The sequence below is a fragment of the Phyllostomus discolor genome, chromosome 8 (genome assembly GCF_004126475.2).
Source record: "Phyllostomus discolor isolate MPI-MPIP mPhyDis1 chromosome 8, mPhyDis1.pri.v3, whole genome shotgun sequence".
Taxonomy (NCBI): domain Eukaryota; kingdom Metazoa; phylum Chordata; class Mammalia; order Chiroptera; family Phyllostomidae; genus Phyllostomus; species Phyllostomus discolor.
The window spans coordinates 67358317-67382979 of NC_040910.2; the positions used below are offsets into that span (position 1 = coordinate 67358317).

Below are 24663 nucleotides of genomic sequence, written 5' to 3' on the forward strand. Positions count from 1 at the left end.
ACATAACTTTGATTTGAGCATGCAGCCTCTACTGATGACTGTGTGGCTCAGTGCAGAATGGCCTGGAAATGGTCAAGTCTGGAAATTTGGAAACCGGTGGCAAGGGTGCGGCTGCAGCTGCTACCTCGGTTAGAAACGATATGCAAAGGAGGCAGAGATGAAGAGCATGGAGAAAGGCAGAGGTGTCTAAGAGGTACGGGAACCAGGGGGGCAGAAATTGTAGCCTGTGGGAAAGGGCAGGAGAATGGAGGGAGGAGGCAAGAATGACATCCCAGTAAAATGAGTGCGCGTAAGGCGGGGGTGGGGGGGTGGGGATCTGATAGGCGTGAGGAGGGAAAGAAGCAGAGGAGAGACGAAGGTGGAAGGAGAGGTTAGCGCACCACTGAACTCCAACCGTGAAAGGGAGAAGTGGAAGCAGAGCGCCCAGGAAATGCAGCGTTGATGAGAGTTGGAGAAGCAAGGCAGAGCGAGGTCAGGGCAAACAAAACGCTTCCGGAAGGCCAAGTGAGGTAAGAAGGCAACAAGGTGCGAGACCTGGGTCAAGAACAGGGGATAATGGCACAGACTTTTCAGCTCTGGGTGTGAGACTGGCCGAAGCGTCTGCGACAGACAAGGGAATTATCTTTGTGGCCTTCGCAGTGGTCGGTCCAGTGCCTGAAACAAACTAGAGCTTTAATAAACGCATGTCTGCTGAGGACTAAAACAACGCAGGATTCTTGAATGAGGAGCTGAACTGCCGGATGCGGACTACGGAGAGCAGCCTTCTAGTACAGGGGGCAAGGCGAGGCTAGACGGGGAGGGTGGCCAATAGGACCTGCCCCTCAGTTCTGGCCCCGCCCATTACCTTACCCCGCCCCTCCCCGCTTGCTTCTACTCAATCCCCCTCGCCGCCAGAGGCGCGCGCAGTAGCTCATCTCCCGGAAGTGCGCCCAGATTCAGCGCCGCGGGCGGAGGTCAGCGCGCGCAGCCTGGGCGGGCCATACTGCCTTCAGGGGTCTGTCTCAGAGCATCCTGCGCAAGATTTGGCCGTGCCCCTGAGAACAGCGGCAGGGTCGGTGGACATCATCGTGCACCTTGGAATGCGTGCGGGGACACGGCGAGTGCGGAGGAGGTTGGCGGGTCTGTGAGTGGACTCTGGGGTTGTGGGAATGCCTGTACCCTGACCCGGCTCTCAGTCCTGGAGCCAGTGGTCCCCTCTGGACTCACCGGCCACGTGTCTGGATTGGGACCTAAGACGGGCCCCTGCCGCCTCTCTCTCTCCAGAGGCTGAATGTCAGGAAGAGGGAACCCTGATGGGCTGATGTCCAGAGTTTCTCCTGAGTGCTGTCGGAGTTGGGGTCCGAAGGGTGGAGAACTCATTGGTGGGTAGCGCTGCCCAGAGCCTTTTGGGCTTGAGGGGCCCTGCGAGCTCCCCTGGGCTGTTTGTGGCAGCCCCCAAACCTACCCCACTAATTCCCAAACATTGGCAGCCCTCCTCCCCAAAGCACAGGTTATTCGAACTTCCCGGATTTAAATTTGGCTGCCACTGGGAGCCTCGGAAGTTCTTGATCTATAAACTTTAATACTTACTTTGCAGGGTAATTGTGAGGATTAGAAGTGACATGAACAGGGCCTAATACGGAGCTGATACCATTACCCAGGACACCTGTAAAAGAAAACATTACTCAAGATACTTTGTTGAAGACGGTAAGGCTGACTTTATTCAGGGGGACTACTAAATTGGGTTTTGCAGTAACAGAGAGAGAATACAATAAAGACATTAAATTTATAGTCAAGGAGTAGTGTGGGGGTCAGTGGATGGGAAACTACTGGAGGAAATATGGGTTAATGGGAGATTCTGGCTAAGCCTACTTGACAGTAGATTTGCTGAAGGCAGACTAGGGTGAACAAGGAATTTGATCATTTATCAAGGGTGGTCAGCTACCAAGGGTGGGGGAATATGGACATTGATCAGATGGCAAAGCTGGAGGACTTGCCCTAAACTCGATCCAGCAAGATTCTTGATAAAACTGGACTAGAATGCCAAAGGACAAAGCGCAGGGTCAGCCTAGTCAAAAGAGGATTCAGGAGCTGACCCAAGTTTGGTTCAACAGAGAGTCTTTGTCAATAGTAGGTGCTGAGAAAAGGTTTCTTATATATGTACATTTAGTAAATATATTTACCTAGATGTACAGTTAAAAATTCATTCTAATTTGTTATAACTTTAATAAATACAACAACTCTACATTTGGGATAACTTTTTTTTTTGTAACAAGCAGATTCTTATGAAGTCATTCAGATATAAACCCAGACACTCTCTATAAAGTAATTTAATTTTAAGTAATTGAGGCATTTTTTTTACCATTACATGAGAATATAATTACTAAAATCAGACTTAAATATTTTCTAAGCTCTATAGTTTTCCTTAAATATCATTTTTCCTAAATGTTATCTAAACTGCTATCTTAATTCAGCAACCAAATAAATTTGAATAACCCTACTGATCAGTCTCTTGTGTCTGAAATCTTGCTACTTGTTATTTGACATTCAAGAACCAAATAGATTAATGAAGGATACACAATATTTATTTGGTTTTTAAACATTTATTTAAAGCTGTGCATTTCTCTCTAGACAGTGCTTTTGCTGTTTTCTACAAATTTTGAAATGTTGTGTTTTCATTATCATTCAATATGATAATATACAGTGTCTAGCACAAATAATGCCCTTTTTTATTACAAAATCTTTTATTACAAAACTATAAGCATGTAATTCTGTAACATAACAATATCACACTCAAGCACGCCATATGACATTTTAGGTGAAATGTTCAAATTAAAACTACGAATTATTACACACAAACTGTTTCCCTATGAACCACACTCAAGCAGGTGTTACTTCTGCCGGACCCTCTATTTTAATTTTTTTTAAGTTTTTTCTTTGAACATAGGTTATTTAAGATTGTTATTGAATAGTTTTCATATATTAGGATTTTCTAAGTATCTTATTGTTAATGATTTCAAATTTAATTGCACTGTGTTCAGAGAATATACACTTTAAGATTCCAGAGAATATATACTTTAATATTCCAGCACTTAATTATGCATATTGTCTGTTTGGGTGAATGTTATACATTCACTTGAATGTGTATTTGGCAGTTGTTGGGTCTAAATGTCAATAAAATCAAGTTATTTGATAGTATTGTTCAGATTCCTATATCCTTACAGATTTTTTGGGGGGTCTACTTGTGGTATCAATTATTGACAAAAGGATGTTAAAATTTCCAAGTATGATTGAGGATTTGTCCCTTTAGACGTGATATGAAGTGCATACACATTTAGGGTTCTTTTGTGTTCTAGATGACTTAATCCATTTAACATAATAAAATGTCCCTCTTTTTCTCTTTGTCTTGAGGCCTCATGGTCAGATACCAATATAGCCATACCAGCTTTCATATGCTTGCTGTTGGCACAGGATGTCTTTTTCCCATCACTTTATTTCCAAGTTGTATCTTTATATGTAAAATGTCTCTTGTAGACAGTATATGGTTGGGTCTTGCTTTTTTAAAATCTGACCATCTCTACTGTATAATTCAACTGTATAGTCCATTTACATTTAATGTAATTGTTGACATGGTTGTATGTTAGTTTACCATTTGTCTTTTCCATTTGATCTTTCTGGGTTGGGTTTTTTATTTATTTATTTATTTTTAGAGAGGGAAGAGAGAGAGAGAGAGAGAGAGAGAGAGAAAGATCAATGTGTGGTTGCTGGGGGCCATGGCCTGCAACCTAGGCATGTGCCCTGACTGGGAATCGAACCTGTGATGCCTGGTTTGCAGCCCATGCTCAATCCACTGATCTATGCCAGCCAGGGCCATGATCTTTCTGGTTTTTATTCTTCTCTTGAATCATTCCTATTGCATTTTGGTTATTAATGATTTTCAGCATTCCTTTTTGGTTTTTAGTTATATCTTATTTTATATTTTTACAGCTAACAGTGTGTATCTTAAATATACAAGTGTATATCTTAAGTTTACTTTAACTTGTCAGTCCACTTGAATATTGTACCACTTTACACTTCACAGTTCACATTTCTCATTTTCTGCCTCTCACTTAACACTTTTATACTTCCCATTTTCACCTGATACCACTGCTCAGTTTCCACTTTTTATTTCTCAGTTAGCAGTTCATAAATGTAATAACCTAACAACAGATTGACTCCTCTTACCCCTCCTTTGTACTATTGTAATACCTTCTACTTATGTTCTACTTACATTGTTGTTACTTTGGCTTTTAGCAGTCAGCTGCCTTTTAAGGAAGTGAGAAGAAATAAAAGCATGTTATTTTATTTATTTATCATATATATACTATTTTTGGAGATTTTCCTTCCTTTTTGTAGATTTGAGTTTCCCTTTAACTAGAGCAATGTCCTTTAGCATCACTTTAGTACAAGTCACTGGGGGGAAATTCTCCTACTGTGTTTATCTGAAAAAATGTTTTTAATTTTTGTTGTTGAAAAAATTTTTTAGGATGTGGAATTCTGGATTGATAGTTCTTTTTCTAGAGTTAGCATTTGGTTCTTTTTTGAGTAATTTTTATTTCTCTGTGGAAAGTCTTTATCTCTTCTTTCATTAAGACTATGTTTTTCTCTAGGTGCTCTGGTCATCTTGGGGTGGGTTTCTCCTGACTGCTTTTTTCCTTGACTTTAAGAAAATTTTTAAAATGTATTTTATTGATTATGCTATTACAGTTGTCCCATTTTTTTGTCCCCTTTTTTCCACTCTGCCCTGTACTTCCTCTCCTACAATCATTCCCCTACCTTAGTTTGTGTCCATGGGTCATACATATAAGTTCTTTGGCTTTTCCATTTCCCATACTATTCTTAACCTTCCCCTATTTATTTTGCACTTACCATTTATGCTTCTTATTCCCTGTACCTTTTCCCTCATTCTACCCTCTCCCCCTTCCTGCTGATAACCCTCCATGTGATCTCAGTTTCTGTGAATCTGTTCCTGTTCTAGTTCTTTGCTTAGTTCATTTTTGTTTTTGTTTTTTTTAGGTTCAGTTGTTAGTTGAGTTTGTTGTCATTTTACTGTTTGTATTTTTTATCTTCTTTTTCTTATATAGTTCCCTTTAACATTTCATATACTAAGGGCTTGGTGATGACGAACTCCTTTAACATCACCTTATCTGGGAAGCACTTCATCTGTCCTTCCATTCTAAATGATAGCTTTGCTGGATAGAGTAATCTGGAATGTACATTCTTGCCTTTCATGACCTGGAATAGGTCTTTCTAGCCCCTTGTTGTCTACAAGGTTTCTTTTGAGAAATCAGCTGATGGTCTGATGGTAACTCCTTTGTAGGTAACTGTTTCCTCTTGCTGCTTTTAGGACTCTCTCTTTATCTTTAATCTTGGGTAATGTAATTAAGATGTACCTTGGTGTACGGTTCCTTGGGTCCAAGTTGTTTGGGACTCTCTGAGCTTCCTGAACTTCCTGAAAGTCTATTTCCTTTGCCAGATTGGGGCAATTTCCTTCATTATTTTTTCAAATAAGTTTTCAATTTCTTGCTCATCCTCATTCCTTCTGGCACCCCTATGATTCAGATGTTGGAATGTTTAAAGTTGTCCTGGAGGTTTCTAAGCCTCTCCTCATTTTTTTGAACTCTTGTTTCTTCATTCTGTTCTGGTTGAATATTTGTTCCTTCCTTCTGCTCAAAACTGTTGATTTGAGTTCCAGTTTCCTTCTGTCTGCTGTTGGTTCCCTGTATATTTTCTTTTATTTCATTTTTCATAGCCTTTACTTTTTCCTCTGTCTTTCGACCATACTCAAACATTTCTGTGAGCATACTGATTACCAGTGTTTTAAACTCTGCATCTGATAGGTTGGCTATCTCTTTATTACCTAGTTGTATTTTTTCTGGAGCTTTGATCTGTTCTTTCAACTCAGGACGCCTGTTAGGTAATAAGAAATAGAACCTTAGGTGTTCACCAGGGTAGGGTAATCCACGTAGATGTGTTGTGGTGCTGTAGGTGGAGGAGGAATGTGAGAGGGAGCAATACTGCTTGTTCAGCTCTCCACCGGCTTTCAGTCACTTTCTCCACTACCCACAAACAAATTTGGTCTTTATGGGACTGATTTCCAGGTGGGTGGGTTTGTGTACATTCTAGGACCCTGTGGGTCTCTCCAAGGAACTCTCCTGTGAGGCTGGGAGTTCATCCTGTCGCCTCAACTCCTATAGGTCTTTTCAGTCAGAAGTTTTGAGGCTTTATTTCTCAGCACCAGAACCCTGGGTTGCTCGTTCTGTCTCGCTCCCCACATGTTCCTCCCAGTTTAATCTGCATCGGAATGTGGGACTGCCTGCTTTGCCAGCAGCCACCTTGCCCACCCCAGTTCTCTAGCCACCACCTTGCTGTGGGTCCTTTTTGCTCCAGCTGCCCATCTCCGTGCCCCTCCTAGTCTGGATGAATGTTTTTTCTTTAACTCCTTGGCTGTCGGACTTCCATACAGTTTGATGTTCTGGTAGGTCTGGTTGTTTTTTGTTTTTAAAATGGTCTTGTCCGTCTTTTGGTTGTGCAAGGAGGCAAAGTATATCTACCTATTCCTCCCTCTTATATTTTTATGTCTAGTAATTTTGGATTGCATCCTAGATATTATGGATGACACATGGTTGATACTAAGGATTTTGTTATCTTCCTCTGAAGAGTGTTGACTCTTGTTCTCGCATGCAGCTCACTTACTGACCTTTGACTTGTGTTGCCTTGGTTTTAAACCTTGTTAGGGCAGATCTTTGGAAAATCCAAGGTATTTCCCAAGTTCTAACTAGATCAGACTAGACCAGTAGACTCTGTGGATCTTGCTGAGGGTTGGCTTTAGGCTTTTTAGGGCAGGTTTAGAGTAGGTGTTACTCTAGGATGTTGTTTTCACTTTGAACATGTGGCCTTTCTGGTATCCCATAGTGCCTTTTTTCTCTACTCTCAGTGGTCAAACACTCCCATATCGCTAATCACTGATTGGTCTTTTGTATCTCTCTTTTGCTCTTAATCTGGTAGCAACTACTCTCTGTTAATTAAACCTTGCATAGATTCCCTGTGCTAATGAGCAGTCTAACCCTTGGCCAAGGGCTCATGGAGAAACCCCACTCAAACTTCTGCCTCTACTCCTGTAGCTCCCTCCTTTCTGCTGCCCTGTTCTTCAGATTCCATCCACTTCAGTGGCTCCAACCTCTGACCTCTGCGTCCTTACTGTTGTTTTTTTAAGAGGAGACTGCTGATCTGTGCTCGAGCACCAGCTTCCTTTCCATGGGAAATTGTGCCCATGCAGGCAGCCAGGGTGTTCATGGGGCTCACCTCATGAGTTTTTCTTCTTTCAGGAAACTCATTCTTGCCTGCCTGTTGTCCAGTGCTTGAAAACAGTTGCCTTATAAGTTTTTCTCCAGTTTTGGAGTTGTTTACAGTGAGTGGACTAGTCTGTATACTACCAGTTACTCTGTCATGACCAGAGTTAAATTTCTGAAATATGTATTTATTGAGCACATAATACACAATGTATGTCACTTTTGTCCTGGTCGCTGCCTAAATATATGAATAAAACATATTTACTTCACTCTTTCCTTTATTGTTCCCTGGAGAAATTTGTTTCTTATTTATTAATTTATTTTGCTTTTTAAATGATTTTGTGATATAGGATGAATTGTTTGGTGAAGTGGTAGGCATGAAGATATTGTTTTTTTTTTTAAGTTTTAAAAAATTTATCTTTTAGAGAGAGGGGGAGGGAGGGAGAAAAAGAAGGCGAGAACCATCATCAGTTGCTTATAGCATGTCCCCAACCGAGGACCTGGCTTGCAACTCAGGCATGTGCCCTGACCGGGAATGGAACTGGCAACCTTTTGGTTCATAGGCCAGTGCTCAATCGACTGAGCCACACCAGCCGGGGCAAGGATATTGGTTATTATAACTGAAGGAAAGAGCAGCTATCAAAAGCTAGAGTGTTGTACTGATCTCTAATTAATCCAGATCCCCAACTGACTGGGTGTCTTTTGGTTGTTGTGGTTAGTGTTACAGAGAATGATGACCTCTAGGTCCTTTATAACATTGCAGGATTGACCCAACAATCAATCCAGTATTAGGATTATATGCAAAAAAGCTAACTAGATATAGCATTAACTTTGCCACTTACTATTTCTCCTTTTACCACTTTAATTACTAACTAATTTTGATACTATTTATCATATCAAGTCTGTAGGAATGTTTTCAAGATAGTTAGTATTTATACTAAACCTTCTTTAAGGCCAGGGTTGAAAATCTCAGGTGCAACAAGTTTTTTATAAATTCCCAATTTTCAACATGGCACTCAAAAGAGGTCACTTAGGTGTTCACCAGGAAATTTCATTGTATTTTTTGGGGAAGAGTTAATTTGTTCTGTTCGACCTCATATTTATTATGGAAGCATCTGATCATTTCAACATTAGCCTTTATTTCTAGGGTGTTGATGTTTTTTGTTCAGTTTTATGTTTTAGTGTGCTGACATAAGGATGCAGACATAGAAGTGTTTTGCAGAAGAGCTATTTACTTGGAAACCCATAGTGAAAACGCTTCATTTTGTGCATTTCATTTTCCTACCTGGGCTGGACATTTGAAGACCAAGTAGGAATGTTATAAAATGGTCAGAGTGATGGTCACAGGTCAGATAAGAATGAGTGGTTTGCTTTGTGGCTTCAAGTTTACCATCTTGCAAAATAAGAGAATGTATCCATTGATTTAGAAAAATCTGTGGTTGACTCCTCGTTGTTCTTTCTGACGTGTCCCTTTCCTCTGTAGAACACACAGTCTCACTCCCTCTTCTGTCCCTGTGAGAGGCTCTGTGAAGGCCCGGCGCTCCCCAGAGACAGCTTCATCCCAGAAGAACTCTACCTGAAAGGACTTGCCAGGCCAGATGATGCCCGCTGAGCTGGGGCAGGCCCTGGTCCTGCTGCCACCACTGCCGAAGGCCGAGGACTTCCTATTCTCTGGGCCAGATGCTGTCCCTCGAGGGGAGCCCTCCAGCCCCGAGACAGCACGACAGCTCTTCAGGCAGTTTCGTTACCAGGCAATGTCTGGGCCCCAGGAAACCCTGCGACAACTGCGGAAGCTCTGTTTCCAGTGGCTGCAGCCAGAGGTGCACACGAAGGAGCAGATCCTAGAGATCCTCATGCTGGAGCAGTTCCTGACCATCCTGCCTGGGGAGATTCAGATGTGGGTGCGGAAGCAGTGTCCAGGCAGCGGGGACGAGGCAGTGACCCTCGTGGAAAGCTTGAAGGGAGACCCCCAGAGGCTGTGGCAGTGGGTAAGCTGAGGGTATTATGCCTTGTTAGTGAAGCACAGGGCTGCTCTGGGGTTTTATCAGGTAACTGCCTTATTTTCTGACACCAAATATGTGGTATTTTCTACACCAGCAACTATTTTCCAATTCTCTGCTACCAACTGGGTGTCCTGCAGTTCAATTCAGTTGTGACGCTGAATATCTGGGGTTGACTCAGATCCCACAGGGTAAGGGTTAGTCTCAAGACCGCCCCCATTTCAGATGCCTGTCACAGGTCTCAAGGGCCACCCATACTTAGGACCAACTAGCTCTAAATTTGGAGGTTTTCGAATCCTTGTTCTCGCATAATTGGCTAGAAAGACTTATAGAACTCGGGGAAACACATTACTTAATTGTCCAGTTTGTGATGAAGGCTGTGACCCAGGAATAGGCAAATGGAGGAGATGGGGTCACACAGAACTTCCCTGCCCTTGTCAGGCCACCCACTTCTGTGTGGTCATCAGTTCAGAAGCTCCCTGAACCCCCAAGCTCAGGTGTTTCCATGGAGGCTTCATTACTCAGGCATGATTGATTTATCATTGACCACTGGTGATAGAACACTTCTAACTCCTGTCCCTTCCCCAGAGCTTGAGGGGTAGGGCTGAAAGTTCCAACCCTCTAATTACCTCGTCAGTTCCGCTGGTGACCAGCCCCCTCCTGAATCTACCTAAGGGTCTACCAAGAATTACCTCCTTAGCCTAAACTCAGGGATAGTTGAAAGGGGCTCATTCTAACAAAAGTTGTTCCTGTTACTCCTATCTTTCAGGTGATTCTAAGGGTTGCAGGCATACTATGCCAGGGGCAAAGACCAAATATATATTGTCACACCACATTGGTATATCCCCATACCACACCGAGTTCTAAGATACCCTGGGACTTGCAATACTTTTTAGCCATTAGGGATTGAAGATAAAGTCTCTCATCCCATTCTGTCTTTAGAGTGTTTGAGAAGTTGTTCAAAAGACACCTGAGTTTTAACTGGGGCAGACTACCCAGTAGAAACAGTATTAGTGGTATGTCTCCAGGGTCACCCAGCCCTGGTTCAGGCCTCTCTCACTGGTTCCTGCTGTACTAGAAATAAATGCTGTTTTTCTCTTTCCTTACTCCATGTTCCTAAGGACTGTCTTATGGTCTGTGATAGAAGCTTTCAGAAACCCTCCCTCTGGCCCTTTCAGTGATGAGTGCTGTGTGTGGTCTCTAGATCAGCATCCACGTTCTAGGACAGGACATCTGGTCCCAGAAGGCGGAATCGGTGAGCTGCCAAGTTGGGGAAGTGGAGTCTCATCTTGAAGTGACACCTCAGGAGCTGGGACTCCAGAATTCACCCTCTGGGCCGGGGGAGCCACTGAGCCACATGGTGAAAGAGGAGTCTGACACGGAACAGGAATTAGGTGGGGCCGTTAGCACGATGGTGTGTGGTGCACTCCTGGGGACTGTGGTCGGTGGGTCTAAGAGTGAGTTGGAAACGATAATGCTGCCCAGAGTGGGGTTATCTGTAGGAGGTTCAGAATTAGGGTATTCTACATGAATTGCTCTGGTGAGGATATCCAGAGCCTTTAATTTAAACCACGTGATCACTGGCCCACACCTTTTGGATTTTGGTTTTGAGGAAGGAGGGCAGAAAATATGGGTGGGACTGTTGGGAAGGTTGGGTGGAGTTGCAGTTTTTTTAGGGTGGTAAATGCAGTTCTTAAAATCATAGACAGTAAACAGGTACCAGTTCTAATTTGCGAAGATTTTTATCAGTGCCTCTGGAGACTGGTTGAGGAGGAATCTCGTTCTGCAAACTGCCTCTTTCTCACTTCAGCAGTGGCTGCCCCCCTGCTCCCTGCCCAGCCTGAGGAAAGGCTCCTCAGAGACCAGCCCTTCGGAGCCTCCCTTCTCCAAACCACACCTCAGGTGAGCCAAGCTGCCCTGCCTCCCTGATCCCGGAGCCCGGGAGAATTCGCAGAAATTTGGAAGAAAGGAAGGTCTAGCAAGGGTAATGAGAATAACACCTGTGGCCTAAAACCCGACAGAATGTTTCCTAATTATCATCTGGAGTAATGGAATCTGAGCCCTGGGAGAGGTTGCTGTGCGGAGGCAATCTCTTCTGTCCTTTTTCATCATCTGTGGGTTATGCCGAGAAAAGACTCTTTCATTTTGTCGTCTGAGCCTCTCATGTAGGAGTCAGTTTGAGACTTCGATGGTTATATCTAACGTGGGACAGGTTTCTTTCCCCTCCCCACTCCATAGAGGCATAATCGACACAACAAACTGCATGTGTTGAAAGCATTTGATTTGTCAAGTGTTTTGTACAAACACTTGTATACACACACAAAACCATGACCACAAACAAGGCAATACACATCTCAGTCTCCGCCAGAGATTCCTTTCCCTCTCTCCTGCCCCTCTACCTCCCCCCCCCCCCCCCCCCCCCAATTCGGAGGCAGCCACTGCTCTGTTTTGTATTAATTACCCTACATTTGTTTGCGTTTTCTAGCATTTTCTATGAAATAGAATCATGCCATATGTCTTCTTATCCTTGTTCTGCATATAATGTATCTTTCTTGCTTGCTGCTTTTAATATTTTCTTACTGGGTTTGAACAAGTTGACTATGATACACCTTGGAATTGTTTTCTTCATGTTTCTTGTGCTTGGGTTCATCAAACCTCTTGGGTCTGTGTGTTTATAGTTTTCATCAAGTTTGGAAAACTGTTGGCCATTGTTTCTCTGTTTTTCTTTCTCTTTCTACTTTGTTTCCTTCTCTGAGAACTCCGAGAATGACACATATGTGGGATGTGTATAATGATAATGTGTGTGCATGTATTAGATCTGCTTCTGCTGTCCTTTAGCTACTGATGCTCTCCTCTCTCTCTTTCTAACAACTTCTGTGTTTTGTTTTGGATAGTTTCTATTTTGTCTTAAAGTTCATTAATCTGTATCTACTATGCTGTCAATCCCATCCAGTGTATTTTTCATGTCAGATGTATTTTTAATCTCTTGAAGTTTGAATTAGGGCTTTATTACATCTTTTATTTAATGTGTTCAGACTTTCCTTCACCTTCTTGAACATACGAAATATGGTTGTAACATCTGTTTTAATGTCCTTGTCCACTAAGGTGATAAACCTGTGTCAGTTTTGGTGGATGGATTGATCTCCCCATTATGAGTTGTGTTTTCCTGCTGCTTTATAATAATCTTCGATCGCATGTCAAATGTTGGGACTTCTACCTTGCCAGGCTGAGTATTTCTGTATTCCTATAAATGTTTTGGGCTCGGTGTTGGGATACTGTTAGGTGACTTGGACAGTATGTTATATCGCATCAGAGGCGCTTTTAGGGTTGGACTACCTCTTCCCCACTACTGAGGCAATACCCTTCTGACAGCTCTACCTGATATCCCTTGATGCACAAGGGTGTGTGCACTGTGGATGCTCGATAGAGGAGGTATTTCCTGCACTGTGCAAACCCTGAGGGTTGTTCCCTCTGCTTCTGCTGAGTGGTGCTGTCCTGGGCTCTACAGGGGGCCTCTGTAGGGCACCAGAGCTCTTGTTTAGTGCGTTTTCCCACTCTGGCCTTCTTTCCTGGTAACCCTATAACCCCCCAGAGCTCCTTCTGCTCACCTTGGAGGGCTGCCTGGCTCTGCCAGGGACGCCCCTCTGAGCTAATCTCAATGTTCTCTATAGGCAGTAAGCCTGGGCAACTGTAGGGCTCACACATTTCGTTTCTCCACGTGCAGGGATCTCTGCTCTGCTCTGCCTAACATGCAACATCTGAAAACCATTGTTCGGATAGTTGGTCCCATTTCTCAGTGGCTTCAGACACAAAGATAAACCCAGTCCCTATTACTCCATCCTGGCCGTAAACAGAAGTGTGTGGGGTAGGTTCATTTTATCTGTTTAAAAATTCTGAAAACCTGCATTTGATAAAAATAAAAATTTCCAGGAACCTATACACTTGAATGAAAACATTGTTTCAAACCTTTGGGGAATTCTTGGGATTTACCTGGTGAGGTAACAGAGCGCAGGGGAAGATGGGGAAGCCAGTAGGAGGCACTGAAGGTAGGGGTGAGGATCAGGCCTGAGCTTCAGATTTCTAGGCTCCAAGATTGAAAAAGCAGAATACCACCTTTGTAACACTGTGGGTAAAGGGGTGGGGAAAGGACACATGTTTTAGTGACTCAGAGTGCCTTCTTGCTTTCAGGGTACCAAGAAACCAAATTGTTAGGCAGAAGATTGCTTGGTGAAAAGTATTAGGTATTCTCTCAAATATTTTGAGCAGACTTGGAGGATTATTGTTTATTCTATAGTAAGTACAGTGTATCCCTATGAAAAGTATATATAACTTATTAACATATTTTAACTAGTAGAATTAAGCGTTAATTCTATATAACATAACATTAACCATGACCTCTCCTGGATAGCTTAAAGTCAAAAGATTTAAAATGCTCACCATCAACACCATGTGTGTTAAATTCCCTGTGTTTAGCAGATAACTGATTGACAGCCACTGAACCTAAACAAATAAAACATCATTCCTAACCAATCCTAATATCCCTCCCCGAAGTTAACAACTATTTGCATTAGAAGGACCTTAATATTTAATGAATTCCTTTTAAGTGACTGGATTTTTAATATATAAGTAATTGTTTTCCCTAATCTCTTTCATAAGTTAGGAACTTGGTGCATAATGCCAGAATAATGGAGTAGTGTTTCTACACAGTGGCACTTGGTTATTAGACACCGTGACTGAGTTAGAACCTCACACACACTTGGGGATATGTTGATTCGCCTTGCTGTGTTTTCACACTTCAGGAAAGGAACACAGTACTGAGAACTCTGCAAGTCAGTTGTGTTCATGTCTTGTAAGTCCACAAGATGGTACTGTTTCTCACAAAGGCAAGATGATTTCTCATCCAATCTACTACTTCCGCCCTTCCTTCCAGAATAGGAATTTTTTCCTCCTCTTTTAAAAATGAGGAAAAGCAAGGTGGCTACAGTTGGTGTGTTGGCTCTTAAGTAAGGGGTTTTATTCAAGCATCCTGAGCTGGTTGGCACTTCTTGATAAGTTTGTGGCTTTAAGTAGAGATACACTATTTAGAGACTCCTGAAGCAACTCCTGCTTCTTAATTTTGGTGACTTTGGTTGCCCTTGGGGATTTTGGTGGCTATTTTCTTTTGTATCTTGTACTGTACTTGGTAGTTTCTGTTTTGCTACCTATAGAATAGGCTTTACCCAGCAAGCCAGGCAGCCAATTAGACATTGCAGCACCTGGAATCCCCACCCTTCGCTCTGCCAGTGTTGAAGCAAGGGTCTGTGTTCTGACTGTGAGGACTGCGAACTCACATTCAGCAGTATTTGCTCAAGTGGGTACTTTTAGGAGGTTGTTAAAGTAGCTTACTCACAGAAGACTAACTAAACTGCTAACAATTTCTAAAAATAAAAACTTTAAGTTAAAACTTATATTAAAAATGTGGTTATAGCTAATACTTAAATACATAATTAAATATATTAAGGTCACTTTACGGAGTGGGATCATGGCGGCGCCGAGGAGCGGAATCCCGGAGATGGGGAAGAGGAGGCAGTGAGTGCTACGACAAAAGTCTACGCGAGGGGCGGTGGCGGAGCAGCTGGTTCTGGTGGAATTGACAGGAATTATTTATTCAGACTTTCTCTCAAAATGTGAAAATAAGTGCAAGATTTTGGAAATTGACACTGAGAGGCCCATTCTGCAAGTGGACGGCTATGTCTTCATTGGAGAGTATGAAGACACTCCTGGGACCTGTGTTATATTTGAAGAAAATGTTGAACATGTGGATGCAGAAGGTAACAATAAAACAGTGCTAAAATATAAATGCCATACAATGAAGAAGCTCAACATGACAAGAACTCTTCTGACAGAAAAGAAGGAAGGAGAAGAAAACATAGGTGGTGTGGAATGGCTGCAAATCAAAGATAATGATTTCTCCTATAGACCCAACATGATGTGTAGTTTTCTACATGAAAATGAAGATGAGGAAGTAGCCCCAGCCCCAGATAAACCTCTGGAGTTGGAAGAACAAGAGATTCAAATGGAAGATAATTCAAACCTGAGTTATGAACAGGAGAAACCACCAAACTTGGAAATAGAGCATTCTGTTCCTCTTACCGGTATTTCTTCTGAAACAGAAAGTTCTGGTTTTATGGAAACTCAGAATACTGCCTTAGAAATCACTCCTAAATGAAATGTTTTTTGTAATAAATAGTGATGAACTTTGAAAAGTTTTATATAAAATAATTACCTATGAAAAAAAGTCACGTCACTTTTTACTTTTTTCACCCTAAAAATTTCAACTCCTCCTTCCTTCCTCCTCCTTCTTCCCCTCCTCCTTCTCCCCCTCCTCCTTCCTCTTCCCCTTCCTCCCCTCTTCCTCCCCTCTTCCTTCCATCTTCCTCCTTCCCCAGCCCTTCCTCCACCAACCTCCTCCCCTTCCTTCTTTTGCCTTAGTGGCTGAAAGTTAAAAGACTTTCTGGGTGTCTCCATTATCTTTCAGCCATTCTCATTTCCCTTGGCAGTGCTAGGACATGAATGGCTTCTCTGAGCAGTGTATTATTTGTATTAATAGTAGGAAGATGACTTTATGTTCTCATTCTTGTTCTCCTCTTTTCTGCTCCCTACAGCCTAGCTGGCTGTCTATGACAGTAATTCATGGTCTCAACTTTGGGATTCCTGAAAGTGTACAAAATCCCTTAATTCTCTCTGGAAATCCTATGGTTAGTTTTGAGAGGTGGAGTAGCCCACAGAGCACAGATGATGGCAATAATAATACGTATCACTCACTGAGGACTTACTTGCTAAGAGCTGGACAGGGTCTTGGGGCCTGGAGGAATACAGTGGAGAGTCCTTTTCTCATGGTGCTGTGAACTAGTGAAGCCCACCATTGATTACGTATTTTCATATGTGTGTATAAAAAAGATTGGGTATTCTGTCATACACATACTGCACATATATAGAAATATTTAATAAACTGATGACTGCTATGAATGAAGAGGACAGTGTACTCTGAAAATATATGACACTTGCATTATTTCTGTTACCTCCCAGTAATTTTTGAGTTCAGTACTATCATTATTTTTAAGGTTTTTTAAAATTTACTTTTAGAGAAAAGGAAGGAGAAGGAGAGGGGAATGAAACATCAATGTGTGGTTGCCTCTCACACGCCCCCAACTGGGGACCTGGCCCACAACCCAGGCATGTTCCCTGACCGGGAATCAAATCGGCGATGTTTTGGTTCACAGGCCAGCACTTAATCCACTGAACCTCACCAGCCAGGGCGGGTTCAGTACTATCATTAGATAAAGACTGAGAACTAGAAAGGTTAAGTAACTTGCTCAAGGTCACACGGCCAGGAAATGGCAGAAACCCACTTGAAACCCAGTATGTTTGACTCCAAAGACAGTGCTCTTAATCTCTCTGCTATATGATCTGAGCATCTGACAGTTGTTTTCTTGGTGGGGAGATTAAAATTTGAATTCATGAAAGTAGACCCTACTTAGATGGCATTCCGAGTTTTGAGTCTCCAGTCTCCAGTTCCATAGGATAAGAAAGGCACGTTTGGGGGATAATTGAAGGGCACTTTGCTCTAGACAACTGATCAATTCCCCACTTGCTGGAAGGAGAACTAATTTAATGTTGGACCCTAAACTCAAAACAGTTGGGAGATGCCAAGGGTGTATGGCGGCTGCCCTTTTTCTCTGCTCTGAATCCTCCCGCCTGTTTCACAGTGAGACTTACAGCCTATTTGACTTCAGTGTTAATTCTTCTCACTTTCTCAATGATATACAGTTGCTTTTTCAACAAATACCTTTGTAATGTTTTTCTTTTCCCTCTTCAGTTTCCAGACTCTAATGAAATATTGGGACTGTCAGGCTCCTACTCTTCAAAGACCTCTACTTAGGCACTGAAAGAGCGAAAGAAGAGACAATGCAGAGAGGTCTCCTGCTTTCTCTCTGTTCTCCACTCTTAAGTACATGCAACTGAAAAATAATGCAGAACTTTAAACCTAAATGTTTTCTACCCAAGGCAAGAGATACTGGTGTAGGGACTGTGGTTTTCCCTTTGGTCTTTTCCCTTGAACCACCTCCTATATGTTCTTAAATATTTTGATGCCAGGCTTCCAAAGCATGTTCCTTTCTTAGCCTCCTGTAGGCAGGGAGAGCAGAGTACAAAAACCTTCCCTGACTTCACAGCATGGTGTGTTTTCTAGGAGCCGTGGTGGCACCTGGATTCCACTCAAAAGGAGCAATACTGGGATCTCCTGCTGGAGACCTATGGGAAGATGGTCTCAGGAGGTGAGGGCACAGGCTTGCCTGATGGACGGAGGTGGAAGGAGTGTGAAGCATTTTCTGTGTGCTCTTAGAGATAGTGCTTTACTTGAGGTTCTCTGGGTGAAGATAGTCATCATTGACACCAGTGGGATGAAGTGAGTTGGAGATAGCAGAGTCCCAGTAAGAACTTCCTGATGGCAGAAGTATTCTCTCCACCAGGAACTGTCATGGGTGCATTACATGTAGTGATTCCTTTAATCCACGAAATGGGTGATGGTATTCCTGTTTCTAAGATGATGAAAGAGAGCATCAGATCAAGCCACTTGCTCATTGTTACATAGCTGAGTTACAGTGGATCTCAGGTGTGGCTGGCTTTGAGTCCACACTCTTTAATACTAAACCACAGTCTCAACAAACTATTGGAGGGGTCTTACACCAGCCTGCCAGGTGGTCTGACTCCACCTGCCCAGATTCTTCTTTTTTGTGGTCTTCACCATACATCCTGATTATCTGGGGAGCACTGGTATCTTAGAAGCTCCACATACCCTTGTAAGTTGAATTACCTTAAGTGGTCTCCAGAGCCTTCCATTTCCCATCACACTCAGGGCACTCCTTTGAAAAACAGCTGGGTCCCCAGTCCTTCCAGTTCATCAAGGCCCACATGTTATCTCTTTCTCTGTACCAGGTATTTCCAATTCCAAGCCTGACCTGACTAATTCAACAGAGTACGGGGAGGAACTGGCAGGATTTCACCTTTATGTCAGTGAGAAGCTCCCAAAACCCACCTGCATAGGTGAGTAATCTTCCACTGGTCAGAGCCATTTCTGGTCTCCTGTCATTACATTGCAGGGGGTGAGGGACATATTAGGACTTAGGACTTGGCTATGACTAGCTATGTCTGGTTAGTTTAGTCAGTCAGGTCTCCTTAATCTCTGGCCAAAGGGCTGTTGATCACGGAAGAAAGACTGCACCTCAGATCTGCTGCCTTCAGTCTTATTTGTTGTGACAGGCTTCTTTCTCAGAGAGTTACAATGAGTATGGATTGAGACCAATACAGATAGGGGTAGATTCCATTACAAAAAAAGATTATGTAACAGCCATTACTATCCTTCCTCTTGTTTGAGGGTTCAGAGTAATTAGATTTTCCTTACTCTGGTTATAGTGAATACTAACCAGCTCACCCTCAACAAAAGAAAATAAAACAAACAGAAAGTAAAACATGGTTTAGCTAATCTTGATGCACGTTTCATTAGGTAGCAGGAATAAGAAATACCACATACAATGCACTCTTGTGCATAATGTGCACCCACATTACATGGAATTATTATACTCATGGTATGCAATATATACTTCCATGTATAATGCACATCCTTATTTTTTCCCTCAAAAATCTGGACAAAAAGGTGTGCATTATACATGGCAAAATATGGTACTTCATATAAATCATGTATTTAGGACTAGGGAAGAAGAAATACGAACTTGTTCTGTTGTAACATAGCAATCACTCTTTGCCTTCTACATTCTTTTAAAATACTGTGGTTATGTGAAACCTTTTTGTCAAACCTCCCTGGACACACACATGTTTACATTTACAAAAGATCCTAGAATCTTGAAGGAAGAAAGGATGAAGGATGTGAACTGTATGACAAATCATTCTTTCTCCCCAGTGGGGTTCAGTTATTTTCCTTTGCTAATATACTACAGAGAGCAAGCATCGAATGAGACATGTGATTTTAACTTTAAGCAATATAGTTATAACACTATTTCACAAGGATTTCTTTGGAGTATTACTTTTCAGACTGCATTTCATGATCAATTAGTGTATTGTGAAATCATTTTATAGGTTACAACCATCATATAAAAAAATGAAATGATAAGATTAAATAGGAAATTATCAGGATGCAAATAGAAAATATCAGATGTCAGGGTAGGTAGGTAGTATTTCAGGAAATTTTTGTTCTAAATATATGTGTATATACTATATTTCAGTACAAACATATTTCTTACTATGGATAGCAGGCAAAAAAGTTTGAAGATACTGCTTTAGAGGTTGTAGTAGGAATTTTGTTTTAATAGACTTTATTTTTTAGAGCAGTTTTATGTTCACAGCAAAATTGAGTGGAAGGTACAGAGATTTTTCCACACGCTCCTTGCAGTAGGATTCTATTTGTGATATATATAGCTCACTATACCCCCCACCCCACTCATTTCATTCTTTTTCCTTCTCCCTTCATCCATGTGCTAACATGGCCCACTACAGCTTACCTTGAACCAGACTATACAGAATCTACCAAGCCAGCTGTCCTTGATAAGAGAAACTCATGCCGTTGTAGGTCTTGAGGAAGGGTGTATGGAAAGAGGTTGAGGAAGGGGCAATATGCAGGGAGGCCTGGGAGGGAACTGCTAGAGGAAAGGAGCTCTGTGGGAAGTCGATGTAGGAGTCCAGAGTTGCGGGGATGACGCCCTGGACTCATGGGAAGCAACAATGAAAAGATGGAACAGGACTGACTGGTTCAGTCCAAAAGATACAGCAGTTCTGGACTCAGACCAGGGTACGAAAGTCAGAGGGCAGGGAGCATGTATACGCTATTGTATTTGACCACATGGAGCACAGTTCCTAGTTAGAACAGACCAGGGGAGGAATAATCCTGAAAAAGCCACATACTCATATCTCTAATCAAAATCCCAAGGAATTAAAAAAATTGTTTGGAAAAATGATTCTTAAGTAGTTATCTGGAATAATATTGCCAGAATAGTAAAAAGTGTTGAAAGAAGAATGTGTCATCAATATTAGATGTGTAAATGTTAAGAATCTGTCATTTAAAATAGATAAAATCATTAAAATAATGGGATAGTGATGTACAAATAGATGCACAGACTAATGGATCAGAAAGGGCAGCCGAGGGGGAGAAGCTGGTCTGCACAGGAATCTCACACATGATGAAGGAAGAGCCGCAGAAGCCCTTGGGGCAAGGTGTTCTTCAGTGGACAGAGTCAGGAGTAAAGAAGGGCTCTCGGGAAGAGGAACTGGTGTAAGTTTGATGTATGTCAAATACCAGAATAAGTTGGAAATGGATGAAAAAGATGTAAAATATGAAAATAATGAATAAGAAAATGGGTGAATATTTGACATGTGTCTGGATGAGGAAAGGTTTTTATAAGAAATGAAAAGAATCATTAAGGAAAAGATTAATAGACTTCAGTATACTTAAAAAGGAAAAAACCCACAACTTCTATACATGAAAATAACCCCAAACAAAATGTAGAAAACCAAATTGGTAAAAAAAACATTTTCATGAACCTGACAGATAAATGATTGTTTTTCTTAGTGTAGAGTTAATGCAAATTGATAAGAAAAAAATGACTTTCCCAATTAATGAACATATGAAAAATAGCTCATAAATGTGAAAAATTAATCCTTTTAAAATTAAAACTTATAACAATGAAAAATATGGTCTAAATGGGAAATATGTTAAAAATAGTCAAAACATAAGTAACAGACACCGTTCTTTGCCCGGCTTCTCACAGCAGAGATGGCGTAGCCATTCTGGGAGTCAGTTTGTCTGATGTCAGGAATCCTCATGATAACATGTAAGCCTGTTGACATAGTAATTCCACTTCAAGGAAACTTTCAGGTATTGATCAGCAATGTGGGTGAAAATTTATGAAGAAAAATGCTCATCACAGCATTATTTATAGTAGCAAAAACACAACAAACAACAGATTTCATAATAGGAAAATTCTTAAATAAATGATATTTTTATTATTATGTGTTTATTGTGACATCACGATGAATCATTATCCAGCTTTTTAAAATGGTGTTTATAAGGCTTCTTTAAAGACAAGGGAAAGTACTTTTGTCATTTGAGAAGAATATGTCCTAAGCCCTAAGGCTTTGTGAGTTAACAAGTTCAGGTCTACTTCTCGAGCACATTCCTGGATCTCTAGCAGGTAATTTGAAAGACACTAGCATAGGAAAGGGAAAGGTAAATAGCTTCATTAGATCTGCAGAAATAGAGTACTTTATAAAAGCTGAAAATAAATCCCATCATCAAAATAAAATTTTTACTATATGTGCCATTAACTTGTAATGACCAAAAACCTGTTACGATGAGAAAAATAAAATGTTAAATGTTACATGAGTTAATGAAGCACAAGTGAATGCTGGATTCAAGCACAGATTAACTTTTATGTTTCAGCCTCACTGTACATTAAAACCATAGTAAAATGACACATCAATGCAGTGCATGAATTTCTGGGTTACTTCTGAAGGGGGGAAGCCATGTGAAATTGACCTGTACAATTTAAGTGCTATAAAGTCAGATATACAATATATCACTTATGTTAGGTAGAAGCACATACATACACATGTATTGGTTAAATAAATGCTGGAGGGAAATGTATACTCATAGTTGTTAACTCTGGGTGAAGCTTGAGATTGATTTGGTTATCTTCTATGCAGTTTTCAAACTATATTTAGTGATTATATTTTTATAAATAATCCGCTAAAGCCAGTCATTTTTTAAAGTAGCATTCTGATATAATGCACTTGCTTTTCCTCGGTCTTAATAATTGCATGTAAAAATAGAGCTACCATATGACCCATCAACTCCACTTCTAGGTATCTATCTGAAGAAAATGATAGATATAGGCACCCCCACATTCATTTCAGCATTGTTTACCACAGCCAAGACGTGGAGGCAGCTTTGGTTTCCGTCTGCAGGTGTGGGGATAAGAAGAGGTGGACACACACACACATACACACACATACACCCCCCTTGGGGTATGACTCAGACATGACAAGGAATGAGTTCTTGCCATCTGCAGCAACATGGATGGATCTAGAGAGTATTATACTAAGAATTGTAAGTCAGAAAGACAAATACCATATGATTTTACTTACATGCAGAATCTAAAACAAAACAAACAAAATAAAACAGAAACAAACATGGATACAGAAAACAAACTAATGGTTGCCAAAGGTGAGGGGATTTGGGGAAATGGGGGATAAGGGGGAAGGGGATTAAAAAGTACAAATTTGGAATTAAGTCCCAGGGGTCTAATGTACAGCATAGGGAATAATCATTAATATTGCAATAACTGTACTAAACTTACTGTGGTGACCACTTTGTAAGGTATATATATAGTTGTTGAATCACTATGTTGTACATCCAAAACTAATATAATACTGTATGTCAGCTGTGATTTAAAAAAAATGCATGCTGCTTATATGGGAGAGGGGTGGTCAGCAGTACCCTCTGTGAGCCCCCCTCCACATCAGACATCCTCCTTGTCCTCAGTTGGAGCCGAGTCTCTCAGTACCAAGTGACTCGAGTGCCAGGCGCTCACAGGGGATGATGTTTTTCACCCCCCACTCCCCTCACTGATACCCCTTGGTAAAAAGAAGAGAAAAGAATTAATGTGTTATGATGACCCTTTCTTTGACATGGGAGTTAGAAAATACAGCATACCACTTATGGAACTGTTTTAAGTCTTTCTTCTTTCAGGAGATAGACAGGAGAAGGACAAAGAGAACCTGAACTTGGAAAATCATAGGGACCAGGAACCTCCAGATGCTTCCTGTCATGCCTCAGAAGAGGCACCTTCTCAGGCTCCCTTGAGTGGCTGCTTCCCTGAGGATGAGCTGAGACGCTTTGGAGAAGGAGAGGATGTCCCTGAGGCTCAGGAAATCCTCCAGGGTGAGGGGGTGGGGGGACAGCTTTTTCTTCCAGAAGGGACTTCTGGAAAACAGCTCGGTCACTGTCTGCCCAGCCCTCCTCTGGGACAGCGATCCGTGCTGGGGCTTGAGCTGAAGACAGCAGCCTCCCCCAAGGGGCAGCCAAGGGTCCCCATGGCCCAGAAACTTCCCACCTGCAGGGAGTGTGGGAAAACCTTTTATAGGAATTCCCAGCTGGTTTTCCACCGAAGAACTCACACTGGAGAGACCTACTTCCAGTGCCCCACCTGCAAAAAGGCCTTCCTGCGGAGTTCCGACTTTGTGAAACATCAGCGAATCCACACGGGAGAGAAGCCCTGTAAATGTGATTACTGTGGGAAGGGCTTCAGTGACTTCTCAGGGCTGCGCCACCATGAGAAAATACACACAGGAGAGAAGCCCTACAAATGTCCCACCTGTGGAAAGAGTTTTATTCAAAGATCGAACTTTAATAGACATCAGAGGGTTCACACAGGAGAGAAGCCTTACAAATGTTCCCACTGTGGGAAAAGCTTCAGCTGGAGCTCGAGCCTCGATAAACATCAAAGGTCCCACTTGGGAAAGAAGCCCTCGCAGTAGCCATCCCCTTTGAGCCGTCTTGTTTGTTGAAAAACACTCAGCTCCATCAAGACAAATTACATCTCACAGAGCAGGGGTCCCCAACCCCCAGGCCACAGACAGGTTCCTGTCTGTGGCCTCTCAGGAACCCTGCTGCCAGTGAAACTTGGCTGATCTCTGCCTCCTGTCTCTGCCCCTCTCGCCCCCCAACAGCAGGGAGTGAGCAGTGGGTGAGAGAGCCAGCAACTGAACTCCAGCTCCCCACCCAGTCCCTTCTCCCATGAAGCCAGTCTCTGGTGCCAGAAAGGTTGGGGACCCTTTTGCATGAATTGGAGAAGAGAGTACCCGAACATGGTTTTGGACTCAAGAGTTAGATATATTAACTGGTGGATTGGATTTTATGCTGGTTTAATTTCTTGTAGGAGGAAGAATAGTCTTTGTCTTTCACTTCATCTCATTTTTGGAGAGAGATGGGAGAAAACTATTGCTTGGAGATCCCGTACCAGAGGTGCTGCCTGGGAAGAGTGTCACTGGGTTAGCCACAGCTGCTGCTCGTGGGAAGACTCTCAGATCAGTTCTCTCACACTGGGGTTCTAGAGCAGGCCTCCTGCTACAGAAGGGGAAACGGAGGGCCAGTGAGCTCATGTGTGTTCTTTGTCATGCTGCTGCAAAGTTAATGTCATGTCCCCTGTTTTAAATAAACTTCGTGGAGTCATTCATGTCTTATTTGTGTCTGAAGTATCCACAGAGTATTGATTGTAACTCAAAGTACATTTTTTCCTAGAAGA

At 42.1% G+C, this 24663-nt stretch overlaps 2 protein-coding genes across 7 annotated transcripts; both read left to right on the forward strand.

Annotated features, from left to right (window-relative positions):
- Nucleotides 1-365: 365 nt before the first annotated feature.
- Nucleotides 366-24601, forward strand: ZNF18 (zinc finger protein 18). 6 transcript variants are annotated; one of them, XM_036032973.1, is made up of 8 exons: nucleotides 366-509; nucleotides 1577-1686; nucleotides 8794-9298; nucleotides 10515-10704; nucleotides 11121-11212; nucleotides 17541-17625; nucleotides 18287-18394; nucleotides 23109-24601. In XM_036032973.1, the coding sequence occupies exons 3-8, from the start codon at nucleotides 8909-8911 to the stop codon at nucleotides 23894-23896; spliced, it is 1653 nt and encodes a 550-aa protein (XP_035888866.1). In that variant the 5' UTR covers nucleotides 366-509; nucleotides 1577-1686; nucleotides 8794-8908; the 3' UTR covers nucleotides 23897-24601. The 6 variants fall into 6 exon arrangements, with proteins under 6 accessions (XP_035888866.1, XP_035888864.1, XP_035888867.1 ...); XM_036032971.1 differs by lacking the exon at nucleotides 366-509 and adding an exon at nucleotides 888-953; XM_036032974.1 differs by lacking the exon at nucleotides 366-509 and adding an exon at nucleotides 888-953 and having other exon boundaries at nucleotides 11124-11212.
- On the forward strand, nucleotides 14831-15568 carry LOC114515296 (general transcription factor 3C polypeptide 6-like). Its single transcript, XM_036032976.1, has 2 exons — nucleotides 14831-14878; nucleotides 14919-15568. Exon 2 carries the CDS (start codon nucleotides 15159-15161, stop codon nucleotides 15516-15518), a length of 360 nt encoding a protein of 119 aa, XP_035888869.1. The 5' UTR covers nucleotides 14831-14878; nucleotides 14919-15158; the 3' UTR covers nucleotides 15519-15568.
- Nucleotides 24602-24663: the final 62 nt, after the last annotated feature.

Bases quoted from the DNA above. Each gene is read 5' to 3' on its own strand.
- ZNF18 (XM_036032973.1), top strand. From the start codon at position 8,909: ATGATGCCCGCTGAGCTGGGGCAGGCCCTGGTCCTGCTGCCACCACTG. The intron at 11,213-17,540 runs GTGAGCCAAGCT...TGTGTTTTCTAG, and splicing joins TTCTCCAAACCACACCTCAG to GAGCCGTGGTGGCACCTGGA. The intron at 18,395-23,108 runs GTGAGTAATCTT...TTCTTCTTTCAG, and splicing joins CCCAAAACCCACCTGCATAG to GAGATAGACAGGAGAAGGAC.
- LOC114515296 (XM_036032976.1), top strand. From the start codon at position 15,159: ATGAAGAAGCTCAACATGACAAGAACTCTTCTGACAGAAAAGAAGGAA.